The sequence below is a fragment of the Gobius niger genome (assembly GCF_951799975.1).
Source record: "Gobius niger genome assembly, chromosome: 2".
In the NCBI taxonomy this organism is placed as follows: domain Eukaryota; kingdom Metazoa; phylum Chordata; class Actinopteri; order Gobiiformes; family Gobiidae; genus Gobius; species Gobius niger.
In genome coordinates this window covers 40,235,646-40,250,568 of record NC_136853.1, presented here as the reverse complement: position 1 = coordinate 40,250,568, position 14,923 = coordinate 40,235,646, and the positions used below count along the sequence as shown (strand labels likewise).

The 14,923-nt window shown below is 40.3% G+C and overlaps 1 protein-coding gene across 2 annotated transcripts in view; it reads right to left on the bottom strand.

The window, feature by feature from the left end:
* The window catches only part of LOC306960135 (actin nucleation-promoting factor WASL-like), a 32,149-nt gene extending 17,226 nt beyond the window's left edge, over window positions 1–14,923 (bottom strand). Inside the window, exons 1-3 of one of the 2 annotated variants that reach the window (XM_079552473.1) lie at window positions 14,501–14,923; window positions 3,166–3,300; window positions 1,213–1,299 (exon numbers count right to left, since the gene is read on the bottom strand). In XM_079552473.1, coding sequence (XP_079408599.1) covers window positions 1,213–1,299; window positions 3,166–3,300; window positions 14,501–14,605 — 327 coding nt within the window. In that variant the 5' untranslated portion in view covers window positions 14,606–14,923. The remainder of the gene's footprint in view (window positions 1–1,212; window positions 1,300–3,165; window positions 3,301–14,500) is intronic. The other variant, XM_079552474.1, reaches the window with a different exon arrangement.

Sequence of the window (14,923 nt, the reverse complement as noted above, 5' to 3'; positions counted from 1 at the left end):
GCTAGCACATTTCTATGGCATCAGCTAGCCTGCATTAAAAACAGCATTAAAAACAGTCTGACCCGCTCCACAGAGCACCTGAGGCAAATCACTTATAACACCAGACTAACCATATAAATGTCTGTGTCGATAGAATAATTTTTGGAATATAACTGACCTTGCACCACATGAATGATCCCATTTTGAGGGACTATTTTCTAGCAGATCACTCCGCCGCTGCATAACTTATACCATTGGTTCTCAACCTTTTGGAGCCGCGACCCCCATTATAACAGGTAAAGGGGTTCGTGACCCCCCGCCCGGGCCACACCGTGAGAAATAGGAACATTAGCCTACATAATTCTTAAAAAACAAAGAAAAAAAACAAATGGCTGAAATAAAATTCATGAAACTACAAACAAATAATGGCACTATGGTAAAAGAGCAAACACATACTACAATAAAACACCAGATTATATGCTAATGAAAATATGTATATTTTATCTAAATGATCTGGCGACCCCCCAAATTTGTCTCGCGACCCCCAGGTTGAGAACCACTGGCTTATACAACCACGAAGCTGATGCTGCTCAAATATAAGTTATTTTAAATGCAAAATGATTAGAGTTATTCTATCGACACAGACATTTATATGGTTAGTCTGGCGTTATAAGTGATTTGCCTCAGGTGCTCTGTGGAGCGGGTCAGACTGTTTTTAATGCAGGCTAGCTGATACCATAGACATGCGCTAGCCTTGCACTAGCCTAGCGCCACGCAAGTCTTCAAATATAAGAACTGCATGAATTACAAAAAAAATATTTCCAGAAATCAGCAACACTCATGGGCCCTGAGAAGTTCTCCCCAGGCCACATATTTGGTCTATAAATAGACTCTCATTATGGGAAACTATTTAAATAAAGCATTAATCATTTGTGACATGACTTTGTGTGTCATCCATGGCATGTATTGATTACAAATTATGATCTATTGTAATATCATAGGCATGTGATGAGACCAGATCCTTTAAATGCTGTTCTTTTTGGGAGATTAATAAAACAACAAAGCATTTACATAATCACTGTATGAGAAATAAGTCTGTAGTTTCCTCTCCGGGGGGATTGTTAATAAAAACAGGGAAATGAAAAACTCAAAATGTAGTTGATGAGTCTGGGAGCAGAGCTAAGGTGTCAGGATTAAAAAGAGAAGAGGCATAAACACATGTCATGAACTCACGTCTCCAGCGAATGCAATAAAGTATGGCCTGGAGGAGGAGAGGTTGAAGCTGTTGTAAAGCTCCTGTTCGAACATCACCTTACCGTCCTGAGGAAGACAAGCACAACGGGGTTTACAAAGATCACAAAAGAGAGACAGTACTTTGAGAAAAACTTGGGCTGCACAATGAGGAAAACAATACAAATATATAATTTAAGAGGATTTAAGTGATTGCCCAGAGCGACAACGCAGCTTTGCTGAGGGCAAAAGAAAAGAATTCTGAAAGGATATTTCTAGATCATCAAATATTGCAAAAGACAGATATTGGAATAATACATCTCCCAATTTGCAAGCCAAATTTTAATTTGTCTACAGCCAAAAACAAGCCAAAGTGGATCAACATGTTCAAAACAACTGAGAAACACAAATTACTGTTGCACTATTTATTTACAGAAGGGGTCACCAACGTGGTGCCCGTGGGCACCCAGGGGCCCTTTGGGGCATGTCCAGTAGCCCTTGGGACTTTTTCTAAAGTGTAAAACACTTCATTTTCTTGAATCTAATTCTTAAAATTACAGTTATTTCGGTTCTTGTGACTCGGTACGAGTTTAAAATAAAGCTATTTTAATATAATATGGGGTCAATATCCTATAAGTGAACAGTGTACGTTTAAGTCTTTAGGATTTGTTTTTAACTGGTAGCCCTCGAACAACTTAATGCTCTTAAAGTAGCCCTCATCTGAAATAAGGTTGGTGACCCCTGATTTACAGTATATTTACGGTACTAAGATTTTTATTTTCACGTTGTTCAGTGTTAATTTCGTCTTAATATTTCGTCTTAATTTTTGCCAAAGTGATATTTTTGACGACTAAAATTGGACTAAAACTAAATTAAATGTTCCTCATGAGACTAAAACTATGACTAAAAGGTCCAAATATTTTAGTCGACTAAAATAAGACTAAATAAAAATGAAAAGGAGAGACTAAAATCATCCAAACTTCTATTGACCGTCTGAAAGAGCCTCATATCATGTAAATTCACTGCCAAATGAACAGGTTTGTGCTTTACTCATGTGGAGCAGCTCCATGAAGTCAAGGACCTTGATTAAATATGATTATAATGAATATTATAAATGCAAAGTCGACTAAATTAGTCTTAAATTTAGTCGACTACATTGACATGCAATTTTAGTCGAGTAAATCTCAACTAAAATGAAATTACATTTTAGTCAAAAGACGAAGACTAAAACTAAAATAAAATATGTTGTCAAAATTAACACAGTGACAGTGAAAATAGTAGTATATGGATGCCTGTAACTCATGCCCCTAGAGGCCATAAGCGCCACTGCAGTTTTTTACTCAGAATTGTCCATGAGAGGAAATACTACACTGACAGAAAAGACAAAGGGAGAGAGAGGGATATTGTACATCCAATTACACAATGGAGATAATTTTTATCCACACAAATATGGCTGTAAATACTGTTTAAGAGGCGCTAGCCCGCAGCTAGCTTTGCCCGTTAGCCTGTTAGCTTCTTCTTCATGATTCCATTAGTGTGTATTGGTGACTCCGACCAAGTTGCAATTGTGGTTTTCTGACAAGAGACACCAGGGGGAGATGAAACACCTCCAATCATCCCATTAACCCTTTTATTACCCCAGAGGGACTACGAAAATGATTTATTAAGGTAAACAAGTTACTTAGTACGGCTTTAACATTTTATTTTGCTTGCAATGGGCAATTTTGGCCTCATTTTAGGCATAATATATTATTAAACATGAATTGTGCGTCTGCAGTGGCAAGGCACTGCCCCTTGAGTTATTTTCCATCATGGACCTGTAAATGATTTATCCAAAATGGCCGGTAGTTTTATGGCAAATCTGAAGGAATAACACTTTTAATTGTGCTTCTATCATCACAGCCTTATAATCAACTACGGTCATCCTAAAGTGCTTCAGAAATATGAGTAGCTCACCCTGAGGTCGAACACCCTGATGTAGTAGGAGCGTTGGGGGTTGTCTTTGACCAGACAGGCCACACCGCAGCATCTCTTGCTCCAGGAGGAGTTCCTGTCTGCTGTAAACACCTGCACCACGGCCGAGGCGAGCGACTGTCACAGAGGAGAGAAGAGGGGATTACTTCAGAGAAAAGCATCATTGTTTATGTCTTTCCTGTGAATATAAGATAAGCACAGGACAACATTGTGCTTAAATCTGTATCGATTCATGATAAATATGAGTTTACTCAAGGTAAACACACAACTTAAAGGGATATTTCAGGATTTCTGACACTGGGCCTCATTTCCTAGTTATCCAGAGTGTTGCTGATTTCTGGAGATATTTTTTTAAATAATTCATGCAGTTCTTATATTTAAAGAGTTACGTGGCGCTAGGCTAGTGCTAGGCTAGCACATTTCTATGGTATTTGGCGCATTTCTACACTGCATTAAAAAACAGTCTGACCCGCTCCACAGTGCACCTGAGGCAAATCACTTATAATGCCAGACTAACCATATAAATGTCTGTGTCGATAGAATAATTTTTGGAATATAGCTGACCTTGCATCACATGAATGATCGCATTTTGAGGGACTATTTTCTAGCAGATCACTCCGCCGCTGTGTAGCTTATACAACCACAAAGCTGATGCTGCTCAAATATAAGGTATGTTAAATGCAAAATGGTTGAAATTACTCCATCGACACTGACATTTATATCGTTAGATTTGCCTCAGGTGCACTGTGGAGCGGGTCAGACTGTTTTTAATGCAGGCTAGCTGATATCGTAGAAATGCGCTAGCCTTGCACTAGCCTAGCGACACGATACACGATACTCAAATATAAGAACTGCTTGAATTACAAAAAAAATATCTCCAGAAATCAGCAACACTCTGGATAACTAGGAAATGAGGCCCTATATCAAAAATCTTGAAATATCCCTTTAAAGAAAGGCTTGACTTTAAAAGCAAAGGATTTTGAACAAAATTAGATCGAGCTACGACTGGCTGAAGTTATACATTAGAATAGTTATATTTAAGTATGTATATTTTTCGAACATCAGTGTCATAAATGTGATGAAGAATACTATGGGTGCAGATTGATGGTGGCCCCTTTGGCAAAACATAGCTCTGATTTTGTTCACAATAATGTAAAACTTGGCACACCTTGGTTCAGGTTATACAAAGTGCTAGCAAGTAAAATTTGGGGCTAGTAGCCACAGGGGCCAGTGAGCAAATAAGGTAAAGGTTGTAAGGACGAGTTGGTCAAATAAATCCTACACTTTGCGTTTGTAGTTCTCAGGCCAAACAGCATTAACTGCTTGATGAATGGAAGTCAAAGGCTCCCTCTGGCTCGTACACACAGAGCACCACGGGGGCAGAGTGGTCCCTGTTGGGTTTTGCTGTAACCTGGAGGGTTTGGGTCCAGTGGGGGGTCCAGGATCACAGACAGCGAGTGCCACACATGAAAAAGCCCGCACTGACACCTGCTGATAACATGCTGCTGTTCCTGGAAGGATTAGCTCTAATGAGGCAATAAAACAGAGCCGTGCAGTGTGTGAGACAGAAACGCAGCAGTGCAGTCGACAGGCGAGCGAGATGTACTGGAGGAGAGTATGAAGTACTTCACATCTGTCCTACACAAACAAATATAGCAAAAATAAATGTAACAACTTTTACAATTAGGATTAAAGATTACATTTTAAACATATCATGTAGTGATTTTAAAGGGCCTATATCACGCAAAATCGACTTTTTGGAGCTTTTAGCCATGTTGTTATGCTATTTCCTTATGAAAAACACACCCAGAGTGGTTTTTGGCTTCATTCACACAGTTCTCAGTAATCCTCCTGAATCCTGCTCTCTGAGCAGCTGCTCCGCCCTCTGCTGGAAAACCACTGAGTTGTGACACACATTTTTTACGTCGTAGTGTCAAACAGAAAGAGCACAACTTCTGTAATGTAATGCCTTATGGCCTGATTTTAATTGATAAAACAGCTTAAAAAAACAAAAAAACAAACGCACCCCTGAGCGTCTGAACAGATGTCATGTTTGCACTAAAGGTTGTGAAGATGGAGCTCTTTCGAAACAATTCTGGACACACCTGTTCTTTTTTCGTACCTAATGAAAATGTCGCGGAGAAAGCGCGTTTGGCTACGAGAGGTGCAGGACTTTTTTCAAAAAGTCCTTTTTTATTGCTGTGATATTTATATTTATTTTACTGCTAATAACGCATGGGCAGATCCGCTCGGAGAGAGGGCGCCCCCCTGAATCAAAGCGTCTTGTCTTCTGGGTTTGCAAAATACCCCCAGAAAATACTTATTTCTCACAAAAAATAGTACTCCATAGCGGTAGAGGTACAATATGTCATATAAATGCCAATACTTTACTTTGGGATGGCTAAAATAGCATGATACAGATCCTTTAACAAAAACTATCCTGTTTTCTGCTGAAGACACACCCATATACCCGATTTGCTGATTTAGTCCACTCAATTTGTGACTTGCAGAGTCCGAGCCCCACAAATGTTCAAGTTACTAACACCCATTGCTTTCACAGTGTATCCAGAACTGGGGAACGTCTGTCTGGTGTCACAACATTGGGGTTTTATTTGAGATAAATAACCAGAGCACGCCAACGTTCTTCTGCAGCAATAGCTTTTTGGAAAGACTTTACTATTGACCTATTAAGAGCAATGAAATGCCACTACACACACAAAATGGCTGCACATCGGAAACGCCGAAAAGCAAATCCTTTCATCAAAAATCAGCTCGAGTCACTTTGCTTATATTGGGGGTTTTCTCCCTCTGTGTCGAGCCGTATTCACAGCAAAGGACTGGGAACTTCCGCTCGGATGGTCACAGCGCCACAGTGCAATAAATAGGCCATTACTCACGGACCCAGAGCACCACGGCTCTATACGAGTTAGTGTGCGCTCTGCTAAGTGGGTTACTCTGCCTGGAGGTCCTGGGGGGGCACAGGGGAGGGCAGAAGTGTATGACATCAAACTCCACACTGCAGGGTACGTCATAGTGTTAGAGTCAACAGCACTGCTTAAGCTGTATATACAAATCTAATGGTTGGATAGTTATTGTGATATTGTGGCAAGGCTTGTGGAATCGTAGAAGTACCTAATTAATCTGAAAAGCCATTAGTACAATTGTTACAATTGTATGGTTTAGTACAATCGGTTGTGTTCACATTTTAGAAAGTGATGATGTCATAGTGTCCTACCCGATCTACCAGTGGCATCGAAGGATGGATCAAATTGGGACAAATTTCCCTACAGGGACACTAAACTATACATGCCTTTCAGTCATGTGACTTTTGTTGTTTTGGCAGCCATCTTGAATACCAAAGTAGAATTATGCAGTACTACAACATGTAACAATATCTCTACTCAAGATGAGAATGAAAACAACTGATTGACAGTGTTATTTTAATGTACTCGTAATCATTGATCAAGAGACGCACGTTTATGTGAAGAAACCGGTGAGTCAGTGTTTAAGATGTTAGCATGCATTCGGTTAGCATTTAGCTTCTACCGCTCAGCTCTGACCTCTCCAAGAGAAAGCCCTGAATCAAACTCCAAATATCTGGCCTTGGATACAACATGTGACAGAGGTCAGAGCTGAGCTGATACAGTAGTATTTCCTCAGTGTTCATCGATGTGAGAAATGTGTTTATCGTGTTGAAGCCATTGACAGTTGATTTACTATTGCTAACCGGTAGCATGCTAACGTCTTGAGCAGCTTAAACACTGACTCTGATAGACTCTTTTGACATGGCAAACTGTAAAAATGACAGAGAAAGTTTTTCTGTTTCCTCTTTGATGTGCTAATTTAGACTGAGGACTGAGGCAGATCTTTAGTAAATCTTGCTGTAGCTCGACAGACAGAGCTGCTACGTCACATTTGCCGGTTATATCACATAAACATGCGTCTCTGGGGTCGTGTTTTTACTGTTATCTTCTTGAGCAATGATTACAAGTACATGAAAATGCCACTGTCAGTGAGGTGTAGAGATATTGTTACAGGTTGTAGTACTGCATAATGCTACTTCGGTATTCAAAATGGCTGCCGGAACTATGTATGTATACCTTAACCTTCACCTTAAGCTACAATCATATTCCAACAGATCAACAGTTTCAATAGGACTGGATGATGTCAGAAAGTTTTGTGCTATTTGATTGTTTCAAAAACCGCAATTTTAAGATAGTAGTCTGCTTCATTAAGTTTAACAAAAATCTGAAGCTTTTGTTTTTGCTAATTGTTTGAAAAAATGAAAAACTAAAATAGGAAAGTAATGTTCCAAAACAAAAAATAAACATGGCTTTTGTTTGCTTTTTGGATAAAAATATGTATTGTATTGTAAAATCAGTAAAGATGGAAGAACTCAGGGATTTTACAATAAATTGTGACTTCTTGTGACATGGATATTTTGCAATTACAATAATTTGACAGTCTATTGTGCTGGACAGCGTTAACAAATTAATATCATGTATCACTGACATCACTAAAATAAAAAACCCATGGTCTGTAACGATCCGTTTCATAAGCCTCTGCAATGTCTTTTTAGAATAAACATAAGATTTGCTCAGAGTAACAATTTGTCCTCCATGACAAATGAATGAAAGCTCACATTTAAGCATGAAACCATTGGCAGCAACATAAAACTCAAAGCCTTGACATCAACTGTCCGAAGATCAAGTAAATGGACAGTAATGTTTCCTTTTTCTCCCTCTGATTATTGACTGCAAGAAGTAGAGCTGTGTTCAACGTCATCAATCTCTGACTGAGAGACTTTCACGCAGGCGAAAACCACAGCAAATACAGTCCATGTCTGTAAAGTCAGAGCAGAGGAAAGCGTTACCCGTAAACACCACTCCATTATCGGGTGAGATGCATGTCAGAAAAATCATGAGTTGGTGTATGTTTGAGGTCAAGAACCAACAACCAGATTATGAAACAGCTCTTGTATGTTATCTGAGATTGGAAAAAGTAGAGAGTTGATTGTTTACTTAAAGGGCCAGGATTGCCAAACCGAAAATTGCTGACTGTTGAGGTCACTGACAAAGAGTGACAAGGAAGTCATTTAACAGGGATTGCACGAGGCTTTGGTAACAAGAGTGAACAATTAGGTGGCGAAAGGGAAGTAACAAATCAAACACCAATAGAGCAGCAATAGTTTCCGGTGACATCACAAGACAGTCCTGTTAACCACATGATATTTGTGTCACCACAGCATATTCTGTGTTGTAGCTATGGACACATGCTGTGGCTCGTTTGAAAGGCGAGACTCTAAGCTCTCCGGAGGTGAAAGTTTAATTATTTTTTGTAGAAACGGAGATTCTATTTTGTTATGCAACGCTCTCCTTTCTGATTAACTCCTCTCTCTCCTCCTCTCTGGATCGACACATTATGGGAAGAGGCAAATGACTAAATATCTGTTCCAAGTCCATTTTCAACGACAACAACAGCCTGGTTCTCAGATTGAAGACTTAACCCGGATGTTTCTCAGCCGTCCCGGGACCGATTTTGACCATTTAAAACTCAGAAATGTTAAAATCTCAACTGTTTCGATCTTTCCATGGGACATGGCCGCTCTGCTTTGTCAGCGAGAGAGAAGTGTCGGCTTTACAGCTGTTCGCTACGCAACACCACGCCCCCTCGGACTAAAAAAAAAAAGAGTAATATATATAATATATAAAATGTCAAAAGTTTTTATCATCATTTATTTCACTTCTGTTCATCACAGAGCGACCAAAATCACACACAGGGTGTATTAGAGTATCTAGTTTCGTAATAATAAGCGGGTAAAGCTGCTTACATTATTATGCTACATTTACCTTGGTTGGACAAAAAATAACTTTTAACTAGGGCTGCAACTAACGATTATTTTGTAATCAATTAATCTATCGGTTATTTTTACGATTAATCGATGAATCGCTTGGCTGTGTGAATGGTGTCGGAAAAATGTATTTTTTTCTATTTTTTTTATCACATAAAGCTAGAGTGGGGCTGCTTGAGGACGTGGTGATGGAGTAAACTTAAAGTAAATGTTTGTAGGAGGCTCTTAGCGCTAATTAATCTTTCTCCCTGGATGAGACACAGACAGATATTCATGAAATTTACCATGTACAAAACACTAGAAACCCTAATTATGAAAAACAAAGTCGATTTTCATCAAAAATACTACATTTTCGCTATTATTTGAGTCTGTGAATCAGAAAACAATTAATCGATTACTAAAATAGTTGTCGACTATTTCAATAATCGATTAGTTGTTTCAGTCCTACTTTTAACTACTAAAATTAAGTTCAACAAATGGTAACTTTGGGATAACTCTAAAGAAATTACCATTGATACAAGACTGATTCATTGTGTGTTGCTTTAAAAAACATAGAATTTGGTGAAATAATTTAGAATATTAAATGTCCTCTGCAACCAAAACAAAAGTGAAGAGCTGTCATGCATGTTTGCTGAAAAACTCTTGTTATGTTTAACATCCCAAAATTGGACGCCTCATCAACAACCACTAGAACAAAGGGGAAAGCAAAGTGGGGGAAAAAAAGAGCTAAAACAGTAAAAAGTGAGGAAAAGGGGGGGGGGAGTCTTGTTCCACTGCTCCAGCAAAAACCGTTTGAGAGGAGGCCGACCACGGGCTTCCTGTAGGAGTGGACTGCTGATCAGGCACTCACACGCTGAGAGCTGGAGCCAGGCCACCTCCGAGTCCTGCCAGAGACGACGACCACAGAGAGCACGGAATACCAATGAGCACAGACTATAAGGCAGGTCTCTGTCTTCAAACTCAACATCTCCGTCTATTAGAGGTTGGTCAATAGTCTTGTACTGACACACAATGGTTCTGAAAGGTTTAAGGTAGTAACAAGCCATCCTTAGAAATGGATTACCCGATTACGAAGAGTCAAAAAATAGGCTCAAACACACGGTCTGTCTCTCATTCTACAAGTTAGTAGAGGTGCAACAACTAATAAAGCATGTTTTTTTGCTGATTTTTTTTCTTTTTACAAAAATACATATTATTACATAGCAGCTCAGGAAAGGAGGTGAAGAAGAGACATTCAGCAAACTGTCCTCAAGCTACACTCAATAAAACGACAATGAGATTCATAATAGATATCTAACAAACCGATTTTTCACAAGGATGAGTTTTAAGTAAGAAAATCTGGGCTTTACCGTGACAGCAACGTCCAGTAAAAAACAAAGACTAGCTGCTAGTACATGATCAATGTACAGGATCAAGTGAGGAGGAGGAGGAAGACTCTGTCCAGAAAACTTCATTCATGTTGAGAGGTTAAAGAGGTATTTCAGGATTTTTGACATAGGGCCTCATTTCATAGTTATCCAGAGTGTTGTTGATATCCGGAGATACATATATATTTTTAAATTCATGCAGTCCTTATATTTGAAGAGTTTAGTGGTGCTAGGCTAGTGCAAGGCTAGTGCATGTCTATGGTAACTAGTAGCCTGCATTAAAAACCTCTTCAAAATCATCAGGTAGTCCTCCAAAAGTTGCCATATCTGATTTGTAGAAAGCTCCTTTGTGAATTCCATGTGTACAAATGCCGGCCGCAGGTAAACAAACTACTGCAGATCCTAGCGTAGCTTACAACCAGGAAGCTGATGCTGATCAAATATGAGTTATTTTAAATGCAAAATGGTTATATTTTAAAGATTATTCAGTCAACACAGACATTTATATCGGTAGTCTGGTGTTATAAGTGATTTGCCTCAGGTGCACTGTGCCTGGGTCAGACTGTTTTAATTGCAGGCTACTAGTTACCATAGACATGCACTCGCCTAGCACTAGCCTAGCACCACTAAACTCTTCAAATATAAGGACTGCATGAAATTATGGATACTAACCAATGGCCGCTGGCTGCCCTGCTTTTTGACCACGAACGTGGGGGCCGCCATTGCTCCGCCATTGCTGTAGTACCTCCATGTCGCCACTAGGCCCCCATTGAAAAGCATTGGACTTTAGACACGTTAAAAACTACTTTAAAGCCTGGTTTCAATTGTTTCAACACTAGACTAGGATAGATATTCCTCCTGTGATAACGCTGGGTTAATAACAATATATGAAACCAGGCTGGTTTTCGCAATATGAATTTCTGAAATCTCGTACTTAATGAGGGTCGGACTGTTAGCATTGGAGCAGCGCGAGCTACACGTCACGCAAGGGCCGAGTCTACGGTGAAAATCCCGCCCTTATGCCCTTTTTAGGAAGATGCTTCGTCAGAGCTGGGGAGGGGGAGCCTGTAAATCCACCATGAATTCCCCCTCGACCGTGGTCATTATGGTAAACGGGGAGGAGTGAGCATAAGACGTCCATTTTTTTTACAGTCTATGATACCAACAACCATGCAACGTTTATAGCAAATGCAAGATGGTCATTGGGGGGATTTATTTCATGGAGTGACCCTCATTGAAACACCAAACTTGTATCGCCATTCATATCCTATTGGGCCCCATGTTCTGTGACAACAAGCTCGCCTCATCCCAGTAAAACAAGAACCATTTGCCAAACCCTAGGTGCCCCTGAATCTGCCTGTGCCTGCTAAGACTTGCGGAGGCGTTGGGAGCGTAGGGCTTGGAGGAATGCTTCTGACATCCACATCTCGATCACATGTGCGGTGACAGAACGGGCAGATGCCAGGAGCCGCGCGTCACCGCCGGGTTCGTGAGCAGGTTTCACAGAGGCAGGACAAGAGGACACACCCCGCAGACCGGTGTGCACTTCACGCAGAGGACATGTGACAGGAAGAAAAGCCTGTCCCGAGCAAACAACAGCATATGGTGGTCAAACTCAAGGATAGCTCACACGAGGCATGATAGAAGCGAAATTCCAATGATGGATAATGATTTCTGTATTGCTGTGATTCTATAGAAGTTTAGTTGTGTGTCCTGAGGGGAATGCCATTAAGAGGAAGAGCTGTTCTTTCAGTTCTTTATGCATTATTCTCAAAGGTACACAATGAAAGGAAACTATTTGGGCAATGGGGAAGTGACCTGACACTTCGTGAAAGTATAAAACTAACAATGGCACATAAACCAGCAATATAAAGCAACCAGAAACACACAAGCTTTTCTTCACTGTCTAATCAGGAAGAGAGATTGTTCCAAAAAAAAAAAAAGCTTAGGAAGTTCTTTTAAAATAATTGCTGAAGGGACAGAAACTTATGAACGAAAAGGGAAAGCAAGGCACTCTACCTGCGTCAAAGTGCTCTATAAATATCTTTATTGTATGGGGTTGGTTAATGATATCAATAAATGTTTTGAGTGATAAGGTTGTACTAGGTTGCACTTCCCTACATTTCATTCAGTGTATACTCTGTCTTTCATTTTGTGTAATTGACCCTTGCACTTTGATGATATTGACTGATTTGGACACAACCCGGGCTGCTAAACAACTTTCACCTGCTTGAGGACCCATCTTCTAACCTTAAAGGAACAGGCCATCGTTTTTCCACACTGACATATGTTCTTACTAGGGCTGCTCGATTATTGAAAAAATAATAATCACGATTATTTTTGTCATAATTGAAATCACGATTATTCAAACGATTAAAAATCCATCAAAAAAGTGACAAAAATCCAGCAAAAAAAGACAAAAATCCAGCAGAAAAAAGACAAAAAACCATCAAAAAAGTGACAAAAATCCAGCAAAAAAGTGACAAAAATCCATCCAAAAAATGACAAAAAACCAACAAAAAATGACAAAAATCCAGCAAAAAAGTGACAAAAATCCATCCAAAAAATGACAAAAATCCAGCAGAAAAAAGACAAAAATCCATCAAAAAAGTGACAAAAATCCATTAAAAAAAAGACAAAAATCCATAAAAAAAAGACAAAAATCCATAAAAAAAGGGACAAAAATCCATTAAAAAAAAGTGACAAAAATCCATAAAAAAGACAAAAATCCAAAAATAAAAAATGTGAAAAAAAACATTTAAAAATTTTTGAAAAAAAAAATATTGAAAAATTAAAAAAAAAAATTATAAGCGATTTTTTGCGATTATGCTTATTTTGTAATCGTTTACTGTTGTAATCGAAATCGTAATCGAATTTCGATTAATTGCACAGCCCTAGTTCTTACCTGAGCTTAGACGAGTTGATTCGTACCTGTCCGGTCTTTGTGCGTGCCCACAATCATGCAAAACGACCAAATATGTTGCTAGCATTTGGCCTCTCCCAATGTATTCCTATAGCTCCAAACGGAGGTGAAGTTGGAAGCAACCAAGCTCTTCCACGGGCACGCACAAAAAACAGACAGGCGCGTATCAACTCGTCTAAGCTCCGGGAAGAACATATCACAGCATGGAAAAATGGTGGCCTGTTCCTTTAAGCCAAGATCTTTAGAGTCCACTTCTCGACTCAACACAAACATGTATGTTTAGGTACAGGAAGAACTCGCAAACTCCACACAGATAAATGGTCTGAGGCTCAAACAAAAGATCATCTGCTCCTTGTGAAGCCTGGATGCTGATTACTTTACCAGGTGGCCCTTTCTCTTTAATGTAAATCTAACTAAAAGCCGTCTTACTGTCAGCTTAATGGTTGGCCTGTATAAAACATGACACTAGCTGTTATGTTCTGTGGCTGATATGGGGTTTGTAGGCCTTGTAAGGACAGGGAGTGAGGTGGGCATGAATATGAGTCAGCTATACTACTGACGTTGCGCAATCAGTGCCAAGCCACGGATTCGTGACAATACACGGACCACAGTGTCGCGGTGGCACCAGGACACCTGTTCTTTACTGAAGGGTTATGGGTCCAGGATCCTGACCGTCCTGAGGCTGTAGAGACGGCGCTCGGCTAATTAATGTGGTACATTCTTGAGAGCGCAAACACTTCCCGCAAACAGCCCCGGTTCAGCGCGTTATGTAATGAAAATCAGTCGTTTCTGTTGATGGCTTTAGCAGCTCTGCTCTGAGGGACAACAGCGTGTCTCAGGTGTCAGCAGGGCCGAGGGGAACCCGGGGCATGGCCTGCTGTGGGAGGATAAATACTTGTAATGTTGTTGCCAAAATGACATGTTCCTGAATGGGACATGAAGGTCCGTGCACAGCCTGCTCTGCTGTTAAAGCTCTGCTGTTAAAGCTCAGCTCCTCAGACTGTCCCCAAACTCCTCAGAGCTGATCACCAAACCACACAAAACAAAGACACTTCACCTCTGCCTCAAAGTCTCACTGATGGGATTCAGGAAACCACAGATGGGAAACACTGCACAAGTTAGCTTAGCTCCTCTGCTAGCCTCTGATCAGGCAACATTTCCATGAATAAAACTTACGATGCATTTCCTGCCGAGGTGGTTGAACAGGCACTCATTTTCTTGAGGCGTTAATAATATCGATCCGATGTTTGTTTGCCGCCTTTGCGGCTGCTGTCCACTCATACTTCCGCTCAGTTTGTGAAGAATGTGCCGAACCTAAGTCCAAATATCAGATCCAAAAAGATACATAAACAATCCCTCAGTCATCCGTGGCCTTCCTCCGGAGGACTCACGGGGATCCGGCTCCCGTAGACCTGCTTCCCCGACAGGCAGACGTGTGTGAGACTCAGCACAAAGCACAGATCCACACGAAGATGGTCAGAAAACAGTGGAGTCAGGGCAGTGCAGAAAACACAAAACTTTCCTGGGAAGTGCAGCCGTCAGAAAGCACACAGCAGCCTCATCCAACATGGCAGTGACAGGACGAGCCCATGTGCCGGG